At 32.1% G+C, this 19,244-nt stretch overlaps 1 protein-coding gene across 3 annotated transcripts in view; it reads left to right on the top strand.

The window, feature by feature from the left end:
- Positions 1-18,255, top strand: part of LOC106881506 (formin-like protein 3) — a 78,721-nt gene extending 60,466 nt beyond the window's left edge. For all 3 annotated transcript variants that reach the window (XM_052970744.1, XM_014931916.2, XM_014931918.2), the window contains exons 16-27: positions 539-644; positions 1,448-1,507; positions 2,539-2,666; positions 3,371-3,439; positions 5,651-5,737; positions 6,946-7,014; positions 7,941-8,021; positions 8,253-8,379; positions 9,223-9,326; positions 10,186-10,350; positions 11,672-11,867; positions 13,682-18,255. In XM_052970744.1, the coding sequence (XP_052826704.1) occupies positions 539-644; positions 1,448-1,507; positions 2,539-2,666; positions 3,371-3,439; positions 5,651-5,737; positions 6,946-7,014; positions 7,941-8,021; positions 8,253-8,379; positions 9,223-9,326; positions 10,186-10,350; positions 11,672-11,867; positions 13,682-14,058 (1,569 nt within the window). In that variant the 3' untranslated portion in view covers positions 14,059-18,255. The remainder of the gene's footprint in view (positions 1-538; positions 645-1,447; positions 1,508-2,538; positions 2,667-3,370; positions 3,440-5,650; positions 5,738-6,945; positions 7,015-7,940; positions 8,022-8,252; positions 8,380-9,222; positions 9,327-10,185; positions 10,351-11,671; positions 11,868-13,681) is intronic.
- Positions 18,256-19,244: the final 989 nt, after the last annotated feature.

Below are 19,244 nucleotides of genomic sequence, written 5' to 3' on the forward strand. Positions count from 1 at the left end.
TGTGTGTGTGTGTGTGTGTGTGTGTATGTGTTTGTGTGCCTGTGTTTGTCCCCCTAGCATTGCTTGACAACCGATGCTGGTGTGTTTATGTCCCCATCACATAGCAGTTTGGCAAAAGAGACCGATAGAATAAGTACTAGGCTTACAAAGAATAAGTCCCGGGGTTGATTTTCTCGACTAAAGGCAGTGCTCCAGCATGGCCGCAGTCAAATGGCTGAAACAAGTAAAAGAGTAATAACCTGGCACCTGTATAGAAATATACTTCCTTCGTAAGTCTTTGGACTCTGAAGTTGGGTCAAGTGTCTCTATCTTCTCCATTTATATACTTTGCCATATGGTTTATTTTGGATGCAAAAAGATTTATCTTTAGCTATTTAGCTAGTTTATGCAAAAATGTGCCCAATCTGAGAAAAATAACACCTATCAATAAAGTTATCAAATATATTTAGCTCAGGAAATGGATAATGGATGGTAGGACAGAAGAAAGAGAAGACAGGTTTTCTGTGGAAGCTGAGTAATATTTTATGTATTGTTTCAGGAACTCAGTGACGATGTCATATACAAAGAAATTGATTTCTCTGATTTTGAAAGCAAATTCCAGATTTCTAATAATAATAACAATGCCTTCAACCGATCTTTTAAATGTGAGTATTACAAATTATTCTAGTTAACTTTTTCAATTTCAGTATAAGTTACTTCGTGTGTGTGTGTGTGTGTGTGTGTGTGTGTGTGTGTATAGGTATTATTATGGGTACACTGATGAGGTAAAGTGTATGATTTCATTTGTTCTACAACTATTATGTAATTATTTCAGCATTTTGTTGAAACATGTGTATGTTTTCTGCTTATTATTATTATTTCTATTATATGCCTTAAGAAAGTTTGTATAACTGTTAATGATAAATTTTCGGCTTTCAAATGGAAGGAAAGTTAAACCTTGGTTTGTCAACTTTGCCTTTCGTTCTTATGTAGTTCTTTAAATAAATCGATCCCAGTCAAGTATTGGGGTCGATTTAATATACCTATTAATCATCCTAGATACGAATGGTATTATTAATAGGAAATGAAGAATACTTTATTTGTGACTGATATATATATAAACGTGACTACCATAACATTGCACAGGATCGTAAGTTATGTTAAGAAGGGGAAATAATTACAATTTAGTTGCGCATATAAAATTGTAATTGTGCCAAGGGAAATAACTCACATAACTATTTCAGAAGAATATCAAACATATTCAGATGTATATTTTAATAGCTTCTTTGTATTATACTATTTTACCCTTTTCTTCATTAGGACTTAATTTTTAAAATCAACTAATTAGTTTGAATTTCAAACAATATTCTTATTTACTTTTTCTTTTGGTAGTTTCAGTCAAATAGACTGAGGACATACTGTACTAATTTTATTACTTCATGAAAACTGTTTTTATTTGTTTTAATAGCTGTTCGCAAATTGAAAAACAGACTGAAGGTGTTGGATAATCATCGTGCGAGAAATTTAGGTATGTTATTTTTGTATATTTTACATTAGTTTTACAATTTCAGTCTTTTGAAGACACAACTTATTAGATGCATATTTTGTTTGATAGCAGCTAAATACCCTCAAATAACATCATGCTATCTATTTTTTTAAAAGATAAAGAATTTAGTCCTACTGTGTGGCATCTTGGGTCAATATCCTCAACTATAGCCCTGCATGGAAGTCTGTCGTGTGTGTGTGTTACTGTCTCCTTGCTTTGACTTCGTATGGTAGTTGTAAATGAATGTCACCATCATGCAAGCATTTCTTTCATTTCCAATCTTCTGTGTAAACATGCCAAATCAAATACTACCTTACTTGGAAACAGATGAGGGTTTGTGACAGGAAAGGTATCCGGCTGTTAAAAATCTACCTCGACAAATTCTGTCCAACCTATACAAGCATGGAAAAGTGGACATTAAAATGATGATGATGATGATGAATTCAATAGTAAGCAATTAAAAAAATACTAATGTTTCTTTCATGTTGGTGATGTCAGATTGTATTGTGTGGATGTAGTTTGGCAGGCTGTTTTGAAATGTTCTTTAAATAAGATTTTTGATGTGAAATTGTGTGTTGAAACAGATTGTGAAGTCCATACATCAGTGGAATGTCATTAGCTACAGCTTGGAAATTGTTGGCCATGTGTTTCTTTAGTCCTCGAATGTTTGACCACATCATCATGTGAGCATTGAGGATCTTTTCTCTCTCCTCATGCACTTGTGATGTTGTTTCTCTTATGCTGGAGATGTACGATTGCATTGCCTGGATGTAGTTTGGCAGGTTGTCTATCGATGTTCTGCTGGACTTGTCTGTGGGGAGTACACAACCTCTCTATTCTTCGTGCATTGTATGAGTTTATGCAGGCCACATGCGGATTCTTAAACAACAAAATATAGTGTTTTTCAACATGTTGCTATCCTGGTTGAGGCTCATGATTTGCAAGATTCTTGATGTGACATTTTCCTTTTGTGTATGTTTAACCTTTGCCTTTCTTCAACTCCTCTTTTACAGTTATAACTCAAAGAAAGATTGGTCATTCTGCCCATCAAATACGTGAATATATTGACAAATATGACACCAAAAGTCTCCATGGAGACTATGCGGAACTTCTATTAAAATATGTGCCTACCAAAGATGAAGTAAGCTTTATTGTATTTTTTTCCATATTTATGCATTCTTAGCTTCAGTTATATAGTAATTTCTACTGAACACACCTATTGAGCTGACAAATGAACCTCCATGCTGGTCGGTCAACCAGCTAGAAATAGCAGTCAGATTTCCATCACATCACACTCTATTATTAAGAAAGAATGGATACATTGAGTACCGTAGTTCGAAATATATAAAAGATTTGATTGTTACAACTATAGCAAAAACAGCATACACTCACACATACACACCATGTATGTGTGAGGTAGAACACAATATTACAAGCACAGTAGGAGCTTTTGCTTTATTCTTTCATTGCAATATGGTCAGAAGTTTCAACTTGCATCACTACAAAAGAAATATGATCAGTTCTATCTATATATATATTTGTTTGAGAATAGTACAGTTGAAAGGTATTAAAACAATGTCACTTTGTATTTTACTGAAACTAAGACAGTAAAATGTACAAAAAATAGTGGCTGTTATTGTTATGTAAACTGATTATAAGGAGAAATACATTGTTATTTTTGCAATACACTACTAAATACATGAAATAAATCATTGCTCGTGTTTATGGAGGAACTGTGACAATATTTTTGACGACCAAGTGAGGGCTTTTATCATTGTTATACATTTTATATGGTCTTCGTGCTTATTGTACTTATCAGTTATTATTTTACTTCTTCCTTTTCAGGCAAAGATTCTTTCCAGATATTCCAAAGACTATTTCACTTTGGACATGTCAGAACAGCTTATGTATCAGGTAGGTTTCAATTTTATCAATATAATAAAAAAAATGTACATGATAAGTAACTTGTTTGTTGATGAATAATTAATTAAAAACTGATCTCAGTAATATTGTGTCAAAGAAATATGACTTTCTGTATGTAACAAAATGATTATCACCATCTAAGGACCATTTTAATGCTTGTAAAATTATCATTACGAAGGCAAAGGATGCCATTGTGTATAACAGGCTCTCTTGTTTCACTTAAAACTGTCTCTTACTTCCCATATTGTAGTCAGGCTTCTTGATTCCTCAGCCACAGGATCAATATTAACCATGTAGAATCCTTCTTCCGGCCATTCTTCAACCAACATAACTCTGAAAACAACAAACCTGCTCTTAAAGCTACCATATTTGTTGCTCATATGCAACAAGCCATTCTCAAAGTTCTCTTTTTTATCTTCACTCTTGCTTTTAATTAACAAGTGTGAAAGTTCCTTGGATCACTTCAGCCCAACATAGTACTCAGGCCTGATGGTATTCCTATTAAATTTCTGTAGAAGTATATCTCAGAGCTATCTCCAATCTTATGATCGAAGAACTTGCAGAAAGTGGTGAGCTGGTTATGGGCATCTACTCTAAATGTATTGAAACATAAGACTGTGTTTTTTTTTATTTTTACCAATAACACCAAGACTCAATAATTCCATATATCAAAGAAATATTGTCTGCAGCATAACACCTTCATTACTCATGATAAAGATTAAACTAAAACCCTCATACTTTACGTAAGACCTTACAATCTTTAGCAATTTTTTTTCATTATAACTGCACGTCAATGATATCAGTCAAAACTATACTTCAAAAGCTAAGTTTCATATTCATGGCAAGAAAATGCTTCAGCTTTGAACAGTTCCTGATATTTGACAAAGAGTACTATTTACATATCATACATTCAAGATGGGTTATCTGTTACATTACACTCAAACAATTTAGATGACATCAAGAAAAAAAAAAGATTATCCAATAAATTAGCAAACCACTTGATGACTGACTGACCATCTCTTGTACTATTACTATAATGGTTCCTACTTCCTCAAATGAAGAAACTATGTACTATCAAAACCCAGTCAGTACAGTCATCTCTTACCTTCTTTTAAAAACAAAAATGAGTCTAATACTGCACACCCCTTACTAGACAATTTGCCCAGTGCTGTAACTGCTAACCTCTAGAACTATCTTCCTACCAATTCTAGAAGGATTGGTATTCAGGTCAAGTTAAACATGGTGCTAACCTCAAAGTACCATTGTCACCAGTCTGTAGAGGCCTGTAAAGAATACAAACACTACTCTTTTCCTTGAGCTAAATAATTTGTAAAACATGGTTTATCTATACTTTGCTAAAGTAAAGTTTCTAAACTCATAATAACCTTAAATGACATTTTTTACTCAAAATGCTTATCACAGTAATACTGTAAATATTACAAAATGTATTTATATTTTGCAAACACACACGGAATATGTATATTTACATGTTTAATTTACCTAATATCCTTGTATTGGAAATATTTTGCATATTGAAACAAAATTTTACATCAAATAATGTAAAGATAAGCCTTTAACTTGTTTCAGTCATTGAACTGTGGCCATGCTGAAGCACCACCATAAAGGCTGTAGTCAAACAAATTGCACCCAGTACTTATTCTTTTAAGTCTGGAACTTATTCTATCTGTCTCTCTTGCTGAATTACTAAGTTATGGGAATGTAAACATCCCTACACCTGTTGTCAAGTGGTGGTGGTAGTGGGGACACATACACACACACACATATGTACGATGGGCTTCTTTAAGTTTTTAAAGTCTGGCACTTAATCTATCAGTCTCTTTTGCCAAACCTCTAAGTTACAGGTATGTAATGAAACCAACACCAGTTGCCAAATAGCAATGAGCAATAACCACTAACATAGAGACACCCCCCACCCCACCCCACCCCACCCCCACACAAGATGGGCTTCTTTCAGTTTCTGTTGACGAACTCCAGCCTGACACTATAGTAGAAGACATTTGCCCAAGGTGCCATGAACCCATAATCATATGGTTGGGAAGCAAATTTCTTACCACACAGCCATGCCTGTGCCTATGTTTCGTGTAAAATGTAAATTTTTTATAAAATTTCCTATAAATTCAACAGTTACCCTAATTATAATTGATTTTGTTTTAAATATCTTAACTAATTGTTTTCTTGCAGTTGTCTCACATTGATAGAGTAGAGAACAAATTGAAAGTGATGACTTTCATGGGACAGTACCCAGATATTGTCAACAACCTGAAACCAGTAAGTAACTGCCTTAATATTAAATGTAAAATCTTAATTGTTGAAAATGTGTAAAATAATCTATACATTTGACACATTCTGACTTCATTTGCATCTTCTTTGTTATTTCTATATTTCAAATTTGAACTTCTAATTCCACTAAAAATTATGATAATATTATTTTATCCCTTGTACAAACTATCTGCTAGGGCAGATGGCTGTCAACTACTAGGCTGTAGATCAGACAAGGATCATTTGGTACCAGACCGCATAGAAAGAATAAACTTTAAAATTTTATTTCTATTTTAGTGACTATTGCATTCTGCAGTGTGATTTTGCAATTTATATGTATTATATATGTAATATATATGCATTATATATGTAATAATTAAATTATATATTATGCACTTTATTGTGTTTAATTATGTTCATGATCCCTGATCTGTGGAGAAATTGTCTTGCATAAACCGAGTCTGTGGAGTACAAAAAGGATTGGGAACCACTGTACTTGGGGACTCCTCAGTAGTCATTAAGTTTTCTGTTAATCATATACAGACCAATAACATTACAAGAAATATTAAGTAATAATCATGTAATGTACTAAATGAATTTTTCAGCTTATTTTCTTATTCAAACTGAGCAAATTCAATCTCATTAAACTGTCAAGTATTAAGATGATACCCTATTCAAATATTTCATTATATGTGTACCATCTTTAGAATATGATAAATTTATGATATAGTGCATATAACAGTCACTTCTAAGAGCCTTAGGTACTAAAGAATTAACTCTTTAGCATTCAGATTACTCTGTCAAATGTAATACCTATTTATTCACATTGTTTTGAATTAATCATGCATTATCTTGTAACTTCGAGATTTCAATAATGTGACTGATTATTTTTACAATGACATTACAGAGTAGGTTTGAGAGGCTGGGTCTTGTTGGTCTTGAATATAAAACAGGTAGAATATTTGGGCCTGATATGCATGGTTAAGATGCTAGAGTTAAATATGGATTAATGAGCCAAAAAGTAATGTAAGCTTAGAATTAACAAAAACTAATGTAAACTTAGAATGTCCTTGCAGTAACAAATTGAAAAAAATATTCTGTTTGATTTGAATCCACTCTAAAGTCCAGTTTCTTTTGTATATTGAAACCCAGATGCAATATAGTGAAACATGGCACAATATTATGAAAACTGCATGCTTTTTTGTTTTTTTTTTCAGCAAATTACTAAAATCACTGAATGTTCAAAATCTCTAGCAGATAATGCAAAACTGAAGAAAATTTTTGAGGTATTTAAGTTTTTTTTTTTTTTGCTTTTTTTATGGGCATCCCATTCCCTCTCTGACACACCAACATGCCAGTCTTGTCTCTCTGTAGCTTGAGTCCCAGTGCAGCTCCTCCTTCCATTGCCTCCGGTGGTTTGGCAGTTAGCCTGAAATTCTTCAGGTGGCTTATGACCACCTTTGCCGACAGCCAAAATAGCTTGTCATGTGAAGGACAAAAAGACAGAAGCAGAGAAAGAATTACAGTAGTCTATCTGGAAGGGTCACTTACAATGTCCACGTGCTCTGTCTGCCACCGTACTGTCTATCTACGTGGAAGGAGTCGCTTACAACGTTCATGTGCTCTGTCTGCTCTCATACCCTGTCCACTGCCAACTGACTGCTCATGCCTCGCCGACCCCGCATGCTCACCGTGGCCCTTCCAATGGGACCCACAGGCCCCACTTCCAACAGGACATGCGTACTCCCTCATTTCTGGTCCTTCCCTACAACACACCCTGGCTCATAACACCACAGTTATTACAAAAATTCTGGTTTCACACACAAAATTTTTGTAATAACTTAGTGTGAATGATACACCATTTGTCCAATTTTGGTAAGGTTTTTTGTTCTTTCATGTATGCATAAATATGTATGTTAGTTTATGCATTTATTCATAATGTACTTAGTATTTTAGGAGTTTAAATCTTTGTTTTTGAGTATTCAATTTACCTAATGTTGTCCAAACAGGACCACTGTCTTTTGAATTAACCAATCAGTTGATTTTTATAATTATCATTATGCATTAGTTTCTTAAAAAAGAGCTTATTTTATCACCAAAGTAGATACCTTTCTGCTTGTTTTGATTTAAAAAAAAAATAATCATTTTACTTATATTCTCATAACTTATTATTTGTTGAAAAGTTTATAATATTGTTCTTTTCCATAAATAGATTATTTTGGCATTCGGTAACTACATGAACAGTTCCAAGAGAGGTTGTATTAATGGTTTTAAACTGGAATCATTAACAAAAGTAAGTTGAAAGATGTTTTTCCAGTCCTTTTTCTTTCCTCGGGAATTCAGGTGTAAGAGAAATTTGTACCAGTCAAAGATTGTGTTATGATAGGTGTCATATAGCTTGTTTGAAAGAAAGTTAAGTTTATTTCATTTCTGGCTAACAGTTTACGTAGTGTGTGTGTGTGTGTGTGTGTTTTATCTGCAGTGCCTTTGATATTTTTAATAAAGTTATTCCTTTGTTTTGCAGTTGTGTCAGATAAAATCCAAGGACAACAATCAAACTCTCCTGGAATATCTTGTTGATATCATTTGTTGCTATTATCCAACATTAATATTCTGGTATGATGATATTGACTTGCACATAAAGAGATCAGGTGAGCTTTATATGTTCTGATTAAAAAGATGATAAATATTTTAGGGAATAAATATTAAGACCTGAGAGCTTTGATGAATTTTTGTATATGATTATTTTTATAAGAGTTTAATAAAATAGAAGTAGCACAGATAGTGATTTCAAATTTTGGCACAAGGCCGGTAATTTTTAGTTGAGGGGTAAGTCGATTACATCAACCACGGTGTTCAACTCGTGCTTATTTTATCGACCCTGAAAGGGTGAAAGGCAAAGTGGGCCTCTGCGGAATTTGAACACAGATATTATGAGACGAATCAGCTACTGTAAAATGATACCAGACATTATAAAAGTTGTAAGAAATTAAATGAAGTTCAGTGTCCCAAACACACATACAAAATTGCACATTAATAACCTTTGTGCTGCATCTATCTTTATTTTATGTTGTAAACGTTACGGTTTTGAAGGGATATAACTTCGTCTTTATCTCGATTGTTACTATTATTTGTTGAAATCAAGACAGGCAGATGATAGTACAAGAGTAATGAACAGGGAAGATGTAATATGTGTTAACTGGGTGGGAGCCAACTGTTATAGAAAAGAGAAAGTAAAACAATGAAGAAATACTGGAAATTCTAGATTTCTGGAAGCTGGATAAGAGGTCCAGTACTATATATTATGTTTACAAAATGATTATAAAATAAAAGTAAATACTATGGTCTAGATTTATGATAGTAAGACACATTCTACCACGAGGCAATTGTTTTAGATCCAACACACATTTTCAGGTCAGATCACTTGGCAAATAAATGCACCTAAAAAAAAACATTTAATGTTTTTATATATTTTTTTCTTTTATATATTTCAGCTTCATATCAATCCATTGCTGTAGATATATTTACCTTGAGAAAAGGAATCGATCTGATGAAGTTTGAGAGGGAGAAAAATACATCTATCAATGAAACGCTTGAAATATCCTTTTTGGCAAAACGTGTGTGTGTGGTGTATGTTTCAAATTTTAGTTCAATGTTTTCTTTGCATCAAATGCATAATGAGACCTCAGTGTAGCCATTCTGTTGTATTATCTATGTTTAAGAAACAAGTTCTCCTCATTACAGCCACTTTATATCATTTAATTCAGTTTCATTCAGAGTTGTATGAAAAATATTTTACTTCTTCCCAACATATTCCTACAGACAACATTCTCCAAGTTATTTCAGACAAACCAACTAGATATCTATGCACATCAATCAAAATAATAATCATTTTCTAGCAAAAGATCCTTACATAAATTTATGATAGAAGGTTTCAATTTAAATTTGAACTCTTCAAAATGACATAATTTTGTATCTTGAAACTAGTTATTGTTTTAAGTGGCCTGGTTTAAAAGAAATTAAAATTCACAAGACGAAAATACATAAGTAGCCACTCTAAGTTATAAAACCATGTAGCTGGTTAGGTACTTGTTACTTCAAAGAGACCATTAAATAATGCACTTGAAAATGTTAGCAAATGTACATAAGTTTTTCTACTGTTGATTTTGCTTCAAATATTTGAGAAGGCTTATGTTCATCTTTATAATTTTGACACAAGACCAGCAATTTTAGAAGAAGGTAAATCAATTACATCGACCCCAGTATTTGACTGGTGTTGGTATTTTATTTTATTGACCCCCGGAAGAATGAAAGGTTAATCGAATCTTGGCAGGATTTGAGCACAGAATCTTAAAGAGCGGGAAGAAATGCTGCAAAGCATTTTGTCTGCTTGGTAATGATCCTGCCAGCTTGCTACCTTCATCTTGTTATAATTATGACGCCTTAACTGTTCATACACATTCTATAACATGGCAACAACAGAGATGCATACTGTATGGGAATCATTTAAATTGATGGAAGAAAGTTACAAAGATATCTGCTCCAAATTTGGTGAGAATTACAAGATAATTGATCCGGGTCTGTTTTTTAGTTACTTCAGTGATTTTGCCCAGCATTTCAAGGTATGTATCAGAGACTTCTTGATAATATTTTGATTCTAGTGTCACATGTCTTCAAAGAATGCATTCTTTTTTCTTACTTCTGTGTAAACAATTCTGACTTTAGTTTTGACAATATTGATTAATTATAATTTAGTTGAATAGTTTACAATCAAACTAAAGGTAACTCATTACATGGGAGCACTTAGGCTTCAGTAGTAGTAGTAGTAGCATATCTTTTACTTGTTTCAGTCACTTGGCTGCAGCCATGCCTTGAAGGGTTTTAGTTGAACAAATAGACCCTAGGGTGTATTTTTTATTTTAAAGCCTGATACTTATTCTATTGGTTTCTTTTGCCAAACTGCAAAGTTATGGGGACATAAACACACCAACACCAGTTGTCAAATGGTGGTGGGGAACAAACAAATACAAAGACACACACACATAGGGTTATTATATATGACTGACTTCTTTCTATTTCTGTCTACCAAATCCATTCACAAGGTTTTGCTTGACCCAAGGCTATAGCAGAAGACACTTGCCCAAGGTGCCACACAGTGGTACTGAGCCTGGAACCATGTGGTTGGGAGCAACCTTCTTACCATACAGCCATGTCTGCACATTAACTCTCTGGGGAGTGGAAGTTTAGCAAGAAAGAATTTGAACAGATAGACATAAGAATTTGAGATACCACATTTCAAATTTGTAGGTGGTCTCATTGTTTGTTATTATTGTAGGTTATCCAAAGTATATACATATATAAGTCCAGTATAGACGAACAGTTAAGGATCCCATCAAGTCTAGGATTCCATCCGTCTGCATGAGATCTTGAACACGTGTCACTTCTGTAGCAAGTATTGACCCTTACTTAGTGAGTGCAATTAGGTTGATGAAAAATGTTTGGAAGCCTCTTAATTGTAACTGTATCTGTAATTTAAAAATACAGCCTTGTAACACCATGTCATGCCATTCTGCATGGGGATTACATTAAAGATACACATGTCTGTGGAATACTCAGCCATTTAGAACTAATTCAGTTCACATTTCACTGGTTAACTGTAGAAAGTACATCCTGTTAAAAAGTAATGGCTTTAACAATATGAAAATAAATTTGTCAAAAAGTAACCTATCCACATTGATATTGAAGAAATGTAAAAATAGCAAAAAGAAATCTCTCTTGAATACATATAATCAATTTATTAACTTTTTAGCTTGTTTTCTTTCATGTTGTCTAGATCATTTCTCTATTTTCATATAAATTGATGTAAATAAATGTTCTCGTTATTTTTGGCCTCTGATAGAATTTACAATTAAAATGATTTCCAATTTTCTTTTATATTATTAGAAAGCTCTGGAGAAGTCATTTGGCAGTAACCAATTAACAGCTGATTCTAAATCTTTCTCAATGAGTGCCATTTACCAGCAGACAGATTCTGATTCTACATCATCTGGTGGATTAAATGCTCTGAAATCTTCCCAAACTAGAAGATCTTACACCAAGTTTAAACAAGGAGCCTTTTCTGCAGGATCTCGATATGGAAGTAAGTTCTATCTTTCGGTCATTTCAACTTGTATTGATTCTTAATGACTGTGTGTGCAGCAAGTACTGGACCATTTATCCAGCAAACTTGGGATCAAAAGTGTCTCAGATTTCTGGATTTTCCTTTCTTTTTTCTTTTTTTTCTTTGGCGATAGTCTCAATATATACTTAAAATTTAAAAAATAAACTATTGAAAAGTAAATAGCTAAATTGTATTTAACAGATTCAAACTAATATACTTCTAAACCAGGGTCGGTTTGATATTTATTAATACACTTGACATTCTTTTAATATACCATGCTGTATCAAGCAAAGAAAAGTAAAGAACATGATTTTATTTAACAGCTACAGATACAAATTAATATACTTCTAAAACAGAGTATGTCTAGTCATTATCAATTCACTTAAAACAGTAAAGAATAAAACTATTTTAAATACATTGTATGCAAATTAGCCAACTTTAGATATGGTCTGTTTACTAAATAGAGGGTATTGAATATTGCACAATATTGCACAGTATTCCTAGATTTCTGGAAATCTGATAAGAGGCTGAGTACTGTATAAACATACATTAATGTATTGATATTACTAAAATAATGTATTGATCAATACTAAGAATTTCAAATACAGCAGGGTTTATCACCTCTAAATATTAGTAAGCTTCAGCATCATTTGTTTTTTTTTTACTATTTTGTTCTGGTTTAGGGTGATGGATAGTCATCAGTGATAGGGCATTTCAGTATTTACTTATAACTATTTATATTCTGAGTTCAGATCCCACAAGGGTAATGGTTGCTTTTCATCCTTCTCAGGTTGATAAAATAAGAATCAGTGAAGTAGGTTAAGTATTAGTATGAGCATAATATACTATATTGATCCACCAAATTTGAGTCCTTGTGTTTACATTAGAAACTAATAGTCTATTTAGCTAAAAAACAATTTCTGGAGTATGTATCGCAATGATGTTCACTTCTGTTGAGCAAATATTCTGGGATTATTATTGTTATTATTACTATCATTATTATTATTATTAAGGTGGTGTGCTGGCAGAATCATTAGCATGCAAGACAAAATGCTTAGCAGCATTTCATTCATATTTACATTCTAAGTTCAAATTCCAACAAGGTTGACTTTGCTTGTCATCCTTTTGGGGTGATAAAATAAGTAGCAGCTGAAAACTAGGGTCAAAGTAATCAAATTACTCCTTCCCCAAAATTGCTAGCCCTGTGCCTATTATAGAAATAGTGATAAAAATAATAACAATCCTTTCTACTAAAAATACAAGGCCTGAAATTTTGGGGGAGGGGACTAGTCGATTACATCGACCTCAGTGTTTCACTAGTACTTAATTTATTGACCCTCAAAGGATGAAAGGCAAAGTCAACCTCAGTGGAATTTGAACTCAGAACATAGAGACAGACGAAATGCCACTAAGCATTTTTCACAGCATGCTAATGGTTTCGCCAGCTTGCCGCCTTAATAATAATAATGATAATTATTATTATTATTATTATTATTATTTTTATTTTTTTTTTATTTTTTTTTTTATTATTATTATGGAAACCAAAATAATCTTCACAGCTATACATTTTTCTCATCTTATTGTCAGTTTGATTGCTATTCTGATGCCTTTTCATGCCCATTTGCCCAGAATTGTTTTTTGTATTAAAATATTTAAATGGAAATAAAATCTTGACAGAAATTTCATTGTTATATGAATGATTAGAAACATTTTCTGCTTTCTTAAGTTATGCTCTCAGTAGAGATTCTTCCTAGTTTATTAAATTTTATAAATTATGCCCGTTTTTGTTATAGGCAAAAGATATATTAACTCCAATGAAAGAAGAAAAGAAGAGAAGAGGAGAAGCTTAAGACGAGAGATTCCCGTTTTAACAAACAGCAGTAATTCAAAGCAATACCATTCAGTTCGCTCAACAAGAGAATTGCAGAACTTAGTGGCTAGAGGCCTTCGAAGTTATAAGTCTCTGTCTTGTCTTGCAGATGTAAACCTTTCAAAAACAGCAAACATCAAGGAACAATATGCTAACAGATTGAATAATGACTTGTCTTCTCAACACATCTTGCCAGTCCAATATGATTACAAAGGCATAGGTAACAAAATAACATATATACATTTCACAGACAAGCAGATGCAAAAGGACTCAGATAGTGATGAAGTAACTTGTCTATAGTTTACTTTCTTTTCTGACAGCAATAAACCCTACAATAGTCTCCACATTTTCTTTCAGTGTAAAGTATATGTGCTGCTATAACACGAATACAAATGTTTATATGCACATAATGCTTAAAAAAAAAAGAAAAAAATTGTATATATTTGTAAAATTCTGTATATTTTTGCATCAAGTTGTACATGTATAGTTTGCATATATCTTTATGTATGTGTTTGTGTGTGTATATAATGTATGTGTGTGTATATAATGTATGTGTTTGTGTGTGTATGTAATGTATGTGTTTGTGTGTGCATGTAATTTATGTATGTATCATCATTTTACATCAGCAGGTTTCTTCCTGGATCATTTCACACTTTTGCCCAAGTCGTCCTTTATAAGCTTCACATGTCTGTGTTAGTGTAAGTCTTCTCTCTTACACACCACAGCTAATTCCCAGTTTTTCTCTCAGTGCACTTTTGCTCTGTTATTCATATGCTGTTAGCATATGTCTAACAAAATATGCTCATCTGATTTTTTCCTAGCCTTCCCATTCAATACATGTCTCAATACCATGCAACATTGCACTTTGTACACAATATTTTGCATTTGTATTGTTTCACTATCTGCTTTGATTTTTTTTTTCTTTCTTCAATGGTCCCTTAATTAAATATATTAACACTAATTTAACTATTGTTTTTCATGTGGATGGCAACTTTTGAGTTGTATATTTTCTAAACAATTGTATAATTTCCTGTGCCAACAGATGTACAATGATACAGTGATTCCTTCATTAAGACTCCAATAAATACAGTGAAAGCTATACTCATGATGAGCTCAGAATAATATCAAATCATATCTGGAGTTGTCTCCCATAAAAAAAGAAAGAAAAATAGTTATTGACTAACTGATATTAATTTTACCTCACTACATCATTATTTATATTTTGTTTTCTAGTGATTCCTGTACTAAATATATTAACTCAAACTTTATTATATTAATATATCAGATTGGAAGCTTAGTAACTGAGGGGTTAGTTTACTTTTTACTACTAACCCTTAGAGCATGAGTTTGATTTCTGTTCAACATACTACATTTTGTACTTAGATAAAGTATATTACTCTACTTGCCCCCATTTAAGCTACCTGATAATAGGTTCTATTTGTGCTTTATGATTGTATGGTTATCATTAAGTAGAACATCTAACAGTTTATGCAAATATTAACATTATCAGATACATGCTAAACATGCTATTGTAGATACATGCTAATCTATAATGTTGTTAAATTAGCTGGAAAAATCAGTTTCAAATTGATAACATTTTTTCAGCGAGTGAGTGTATGAAATATGGAAATAAAAGCCAGTATTAAACACAGTTACAACTAATGTGGTATACTAAGATAAGACTCATGCATTTCCTTTAAAAAGGTCAATGAAAGCAAGAGTTGAAAGATGCTTGTGTTTTATTGACATTCTTTGAGAAAAGACAAAGGAAATGTTGCTGTTCTATTCCTTGTGAATATAGTTAGTATAAATGTATAATTACTAACTAGTTCATAAATAATTCCTCTTATAGTATAAATTTTATAGACATTCAGTAATATATCAAGCTACATACTTTTATTTGGTTATGTTTATAAAGAAATATAGATACTTTCATCGCAAACCAACTTTTTCAACCTACATTTTTGTTTTCTATACCTAACAACCAGACCATGGCTAACTAAATCTTGATATTTTTGAAACATTAAATTGAGCTATTGACTATCTTTTATCTTTTACTTGTTTCAGTCATTGGACTGTGGTCATGCCTTGAAGAGATTTTATTCAAACAAATTGACCTCAGTTCTAAATTTTTTACATCTGATATTTATTCTATTGGTCTTTTTTGCCAAACCACTAAGTTACAAGGATGTAAACAAACCAACACTAGTTGGCAAGCTGTGGTGAGGAACATAAACCCCAAAACACGCACATATTTATATGTCTTTCAGTTTCCATCTATGATATCTACTCACAAAATTTTAGTCAATTTGTCAGCCTGGGGCTATAGTAGAAGATACTTGCTTAAAGTGCCACACACTGACATTGAACCCAGAACCATGTAGTTGGGAAGCAAATTCCTTACCACAAAGTTACACCTGTTAAATTAAAGAATAAAACTTCCGATTTGTGGAAATTAATAATTATTGGAATTAAGTGAAATAATGGTGATGTGATATATCAAAAATGTTAGATCTCAGTATTTAGTTTCAACCCATCAAGCTCTGAATTCAAATTCCACTGAGGCTGACTTTTCGTTTTTTATCACTTTGAGATTACGAAATCATGTACAGTGCCAATATACTGATGGCTGATTCATTTAGATGTTATTATACGTCATACGAAAATAAAACTGTTATTGCATCATCAGTTATTAACTTAAGTGTATTGACCTTTTGAATCCACAAATACATTTGACTCTACTTCAGAAGATGCAAAAGTAATGGGCCAGATGGGTTTGTGTTTATGGCTGAAAATAATATTTTTGCTAATTAGTAAACCATAAGCACATGTGGCCATGTAATTTTGTGTCTTTCTGGGGGTACAGTCTAAATATGCTAAAGCATATTAATAGTTTCAAAGGGTTAAAAGGTACCAAAAACGTAGCTTTGTTCTCTTATAAAACAAACAAGTAAAAATTTAGATGGTCAGGAATTCCAGTCAACAATTAGTAGCTTCATTGATTATTCTTTTTACCTAAATTTCATTATTTTAATTAATGGGCTGTCTGGTATAGAGGTTTCGATATTTTGCATGTAGGTTGCAAAGCAATGTTGGTACTTGCGTTTTTTGGGGGAAATAATCTCCTTTGTATTCAATTGAAATTATTTCAACTATAAATGTTTGAAATGAAAAAGGAGTTGTTAACTCATTAATGGCCAATGTCCCATTTTGGAGACAGAGATTTTAAATTTAATATAAATAACATAAAAACTTTTGTTTTTATTATATACTTCATATTTATAATATTTTCCAAGTATACCATTAAAATTTGCATATAATAGGAGAAATATAATCAAAAAGGCCATAGGAGCTAAGAAATGTAAACTTTTATAAATAATATTCATAGTTGAATTATAACCTTTAATGGGTTAAATTCTAAAGGCTATTTTATCCTCATTCAGAATAGATTACACTTTAACTTAAAAATCAGTGTTGACATCACAGTCATAAGAACATAAGTTCAAGTCTTAGATCAGGTAGCACATCTTTATTTCAAATTGCTCCAGTCTACTCAGGTAAAACTGAGTACCAACCTAGGCCTAGTGCAGCCCTTTCTTTCTGCAGGGTCAAGGGGTGAGAGGGTCAAAAGGGAGCCTGTGTCTGCTTGCAACTTCATAGGGATGGAAAACAATCAGCAAAAGCATGGTACATGTTAGCTGGTCATATTTGCTTGTGTGAAGGCTATGAGAGTAAAGGTTACATATTTTCAAACACCTAATTTGAAAAAGCAAGAGAAAATACAAATTTCTAAGTGATGCTTTGAAGTAGGTTATAAGTTTATCTTTCTAAATTAATATCAACCCTCATATTCCAACAGGTTTTCTCCACCTTTCATTGATTAGCTAGACTGATTAATTTTTTTTGTGAAATTTATTCCTTTGCAATATCTTATTAGATATTTCAATCCATTTCTTTTCAGATTATTTATCTTTGCAATGACTCTTACTTTAAGAGTTTTCCTGTTTTAGAAAATGTTTAGTTAAAAACTGAAGCATATATAATCTCCAGTATGAAAAAAATCACCTTCATTTCTTTAACTCATATTCTTTTATGTTGGCACATAAGTGTGCAATATAGCATCTCTATGTATTTTGATCCTAATATCTCATCAGTGAAACCCGTGTCTTCCTTAATCTACCTCTAGCACAGGTACTTCCCACTAACAACTTATAGTACTATGATTTTTTTTTTTAACCCAACATGATCATCTATATCAATTATGTGACTGTATCTGTGTTCTCACTTCTCTTATATATTGGTGCTCAATTACTTTCTTAATTTGTTTGCACACATACTATATAAGAACAAATATTTACTTTAATTTTCCAATCTATTTACAGTACTAACAAATTTTTATTTCCAATTTACTGTAAAATTTTGAACCAGTCATTTGTATAAAAATTGTATAAAGAAAAACCAACTGTATTGAATAAAAAAATATATGATTAAGTTAAATGTTTTCTTTGCATTATTCTATAAAATATACTTTATTTAACCCCTTAACATTCAAATTACTCTGCCAAATCCAATACTTATATATTCAGTTTTTCAATTAATCATGTATTATCTCATAGCTTTGAAATTTCAATGATAATTGTTTATTTTTAATATGACATTATAGGGTGTGAAAGGCTGCAACTGGCCACTTAGAACATAAACAAGGTTGAATAGGTATTTGGACCTGATATGACTGGTTTAGATGTTAAAGGGTTAATATGAACAATTTAAGATTTTAATTTTGATTTAATCCTTTACCATTTAAACTAGCTATATGCAGCACAAAAAGTCTACTTGTTTTATGTTCGAATTGACCACCTCCATACAATGTCACTCGAAAAATAAACAATTGTATCATCAAAATCTTGAAACTATAAGCTAATGCATGCTTAATTCAAAACAATTTTAACGATTAGATATTTCATTTAACAGTAATCTGAATGCTAAAGGGTTAATATATTTGTCAAGATAAAATGAAAATGAGATATACTGGTACGAAACAGTTTCTGCGAAGAGTAATTTTGCTTATCTGTTACTTGTTTCAGTCATTGGACTGTGACCACTTTGAGGCACCACCTTGAAGGGTTTTTTAAAATCAAAAAGATCAACCCTTGTACTTGTTCTATTGGTCTCTTACTGAATTGCTAAGTTATGGAGACATAAACAAACCAACACCAGTTATCAGGCAGTGGTAGGACAAACAGTGTAACTTGTATTGCATTAGCTTAGCTATAGATCACAGATGAAATTAAATTTCATCATATAAAAAACCCATGATGATAGCAATACGATACAAAGTCCTGACCTATGAACTCAACTCCATATTTTAACCATTCAGCTATTTCAACATTTTTACTATTATCATTAGGTGATCCACCACAGAAAGAAATACAAGACAAATTTTTGTTATAAAATCAAAGATTTGTGTATATGTATAATGTGTTTCT

The sequence above is a fragment of the Octopus bimaculoides genome, chromosome 1 (genome assembly GCF_001194135.2).
Source record: "Octopus bimaculoides isolate UCB-OBI-ISO-001 chromosome 1, ASM119413v2, whole genome shotgun sequence".
In the NCBI taxonomy this organism is placed as follows: domain Eukaryota; kingdom Metazoa; phylum Mollusca; class Cephalopoda; order Octopoda; family Octopodidae; genus Octopus; species Octopus bimaculoides.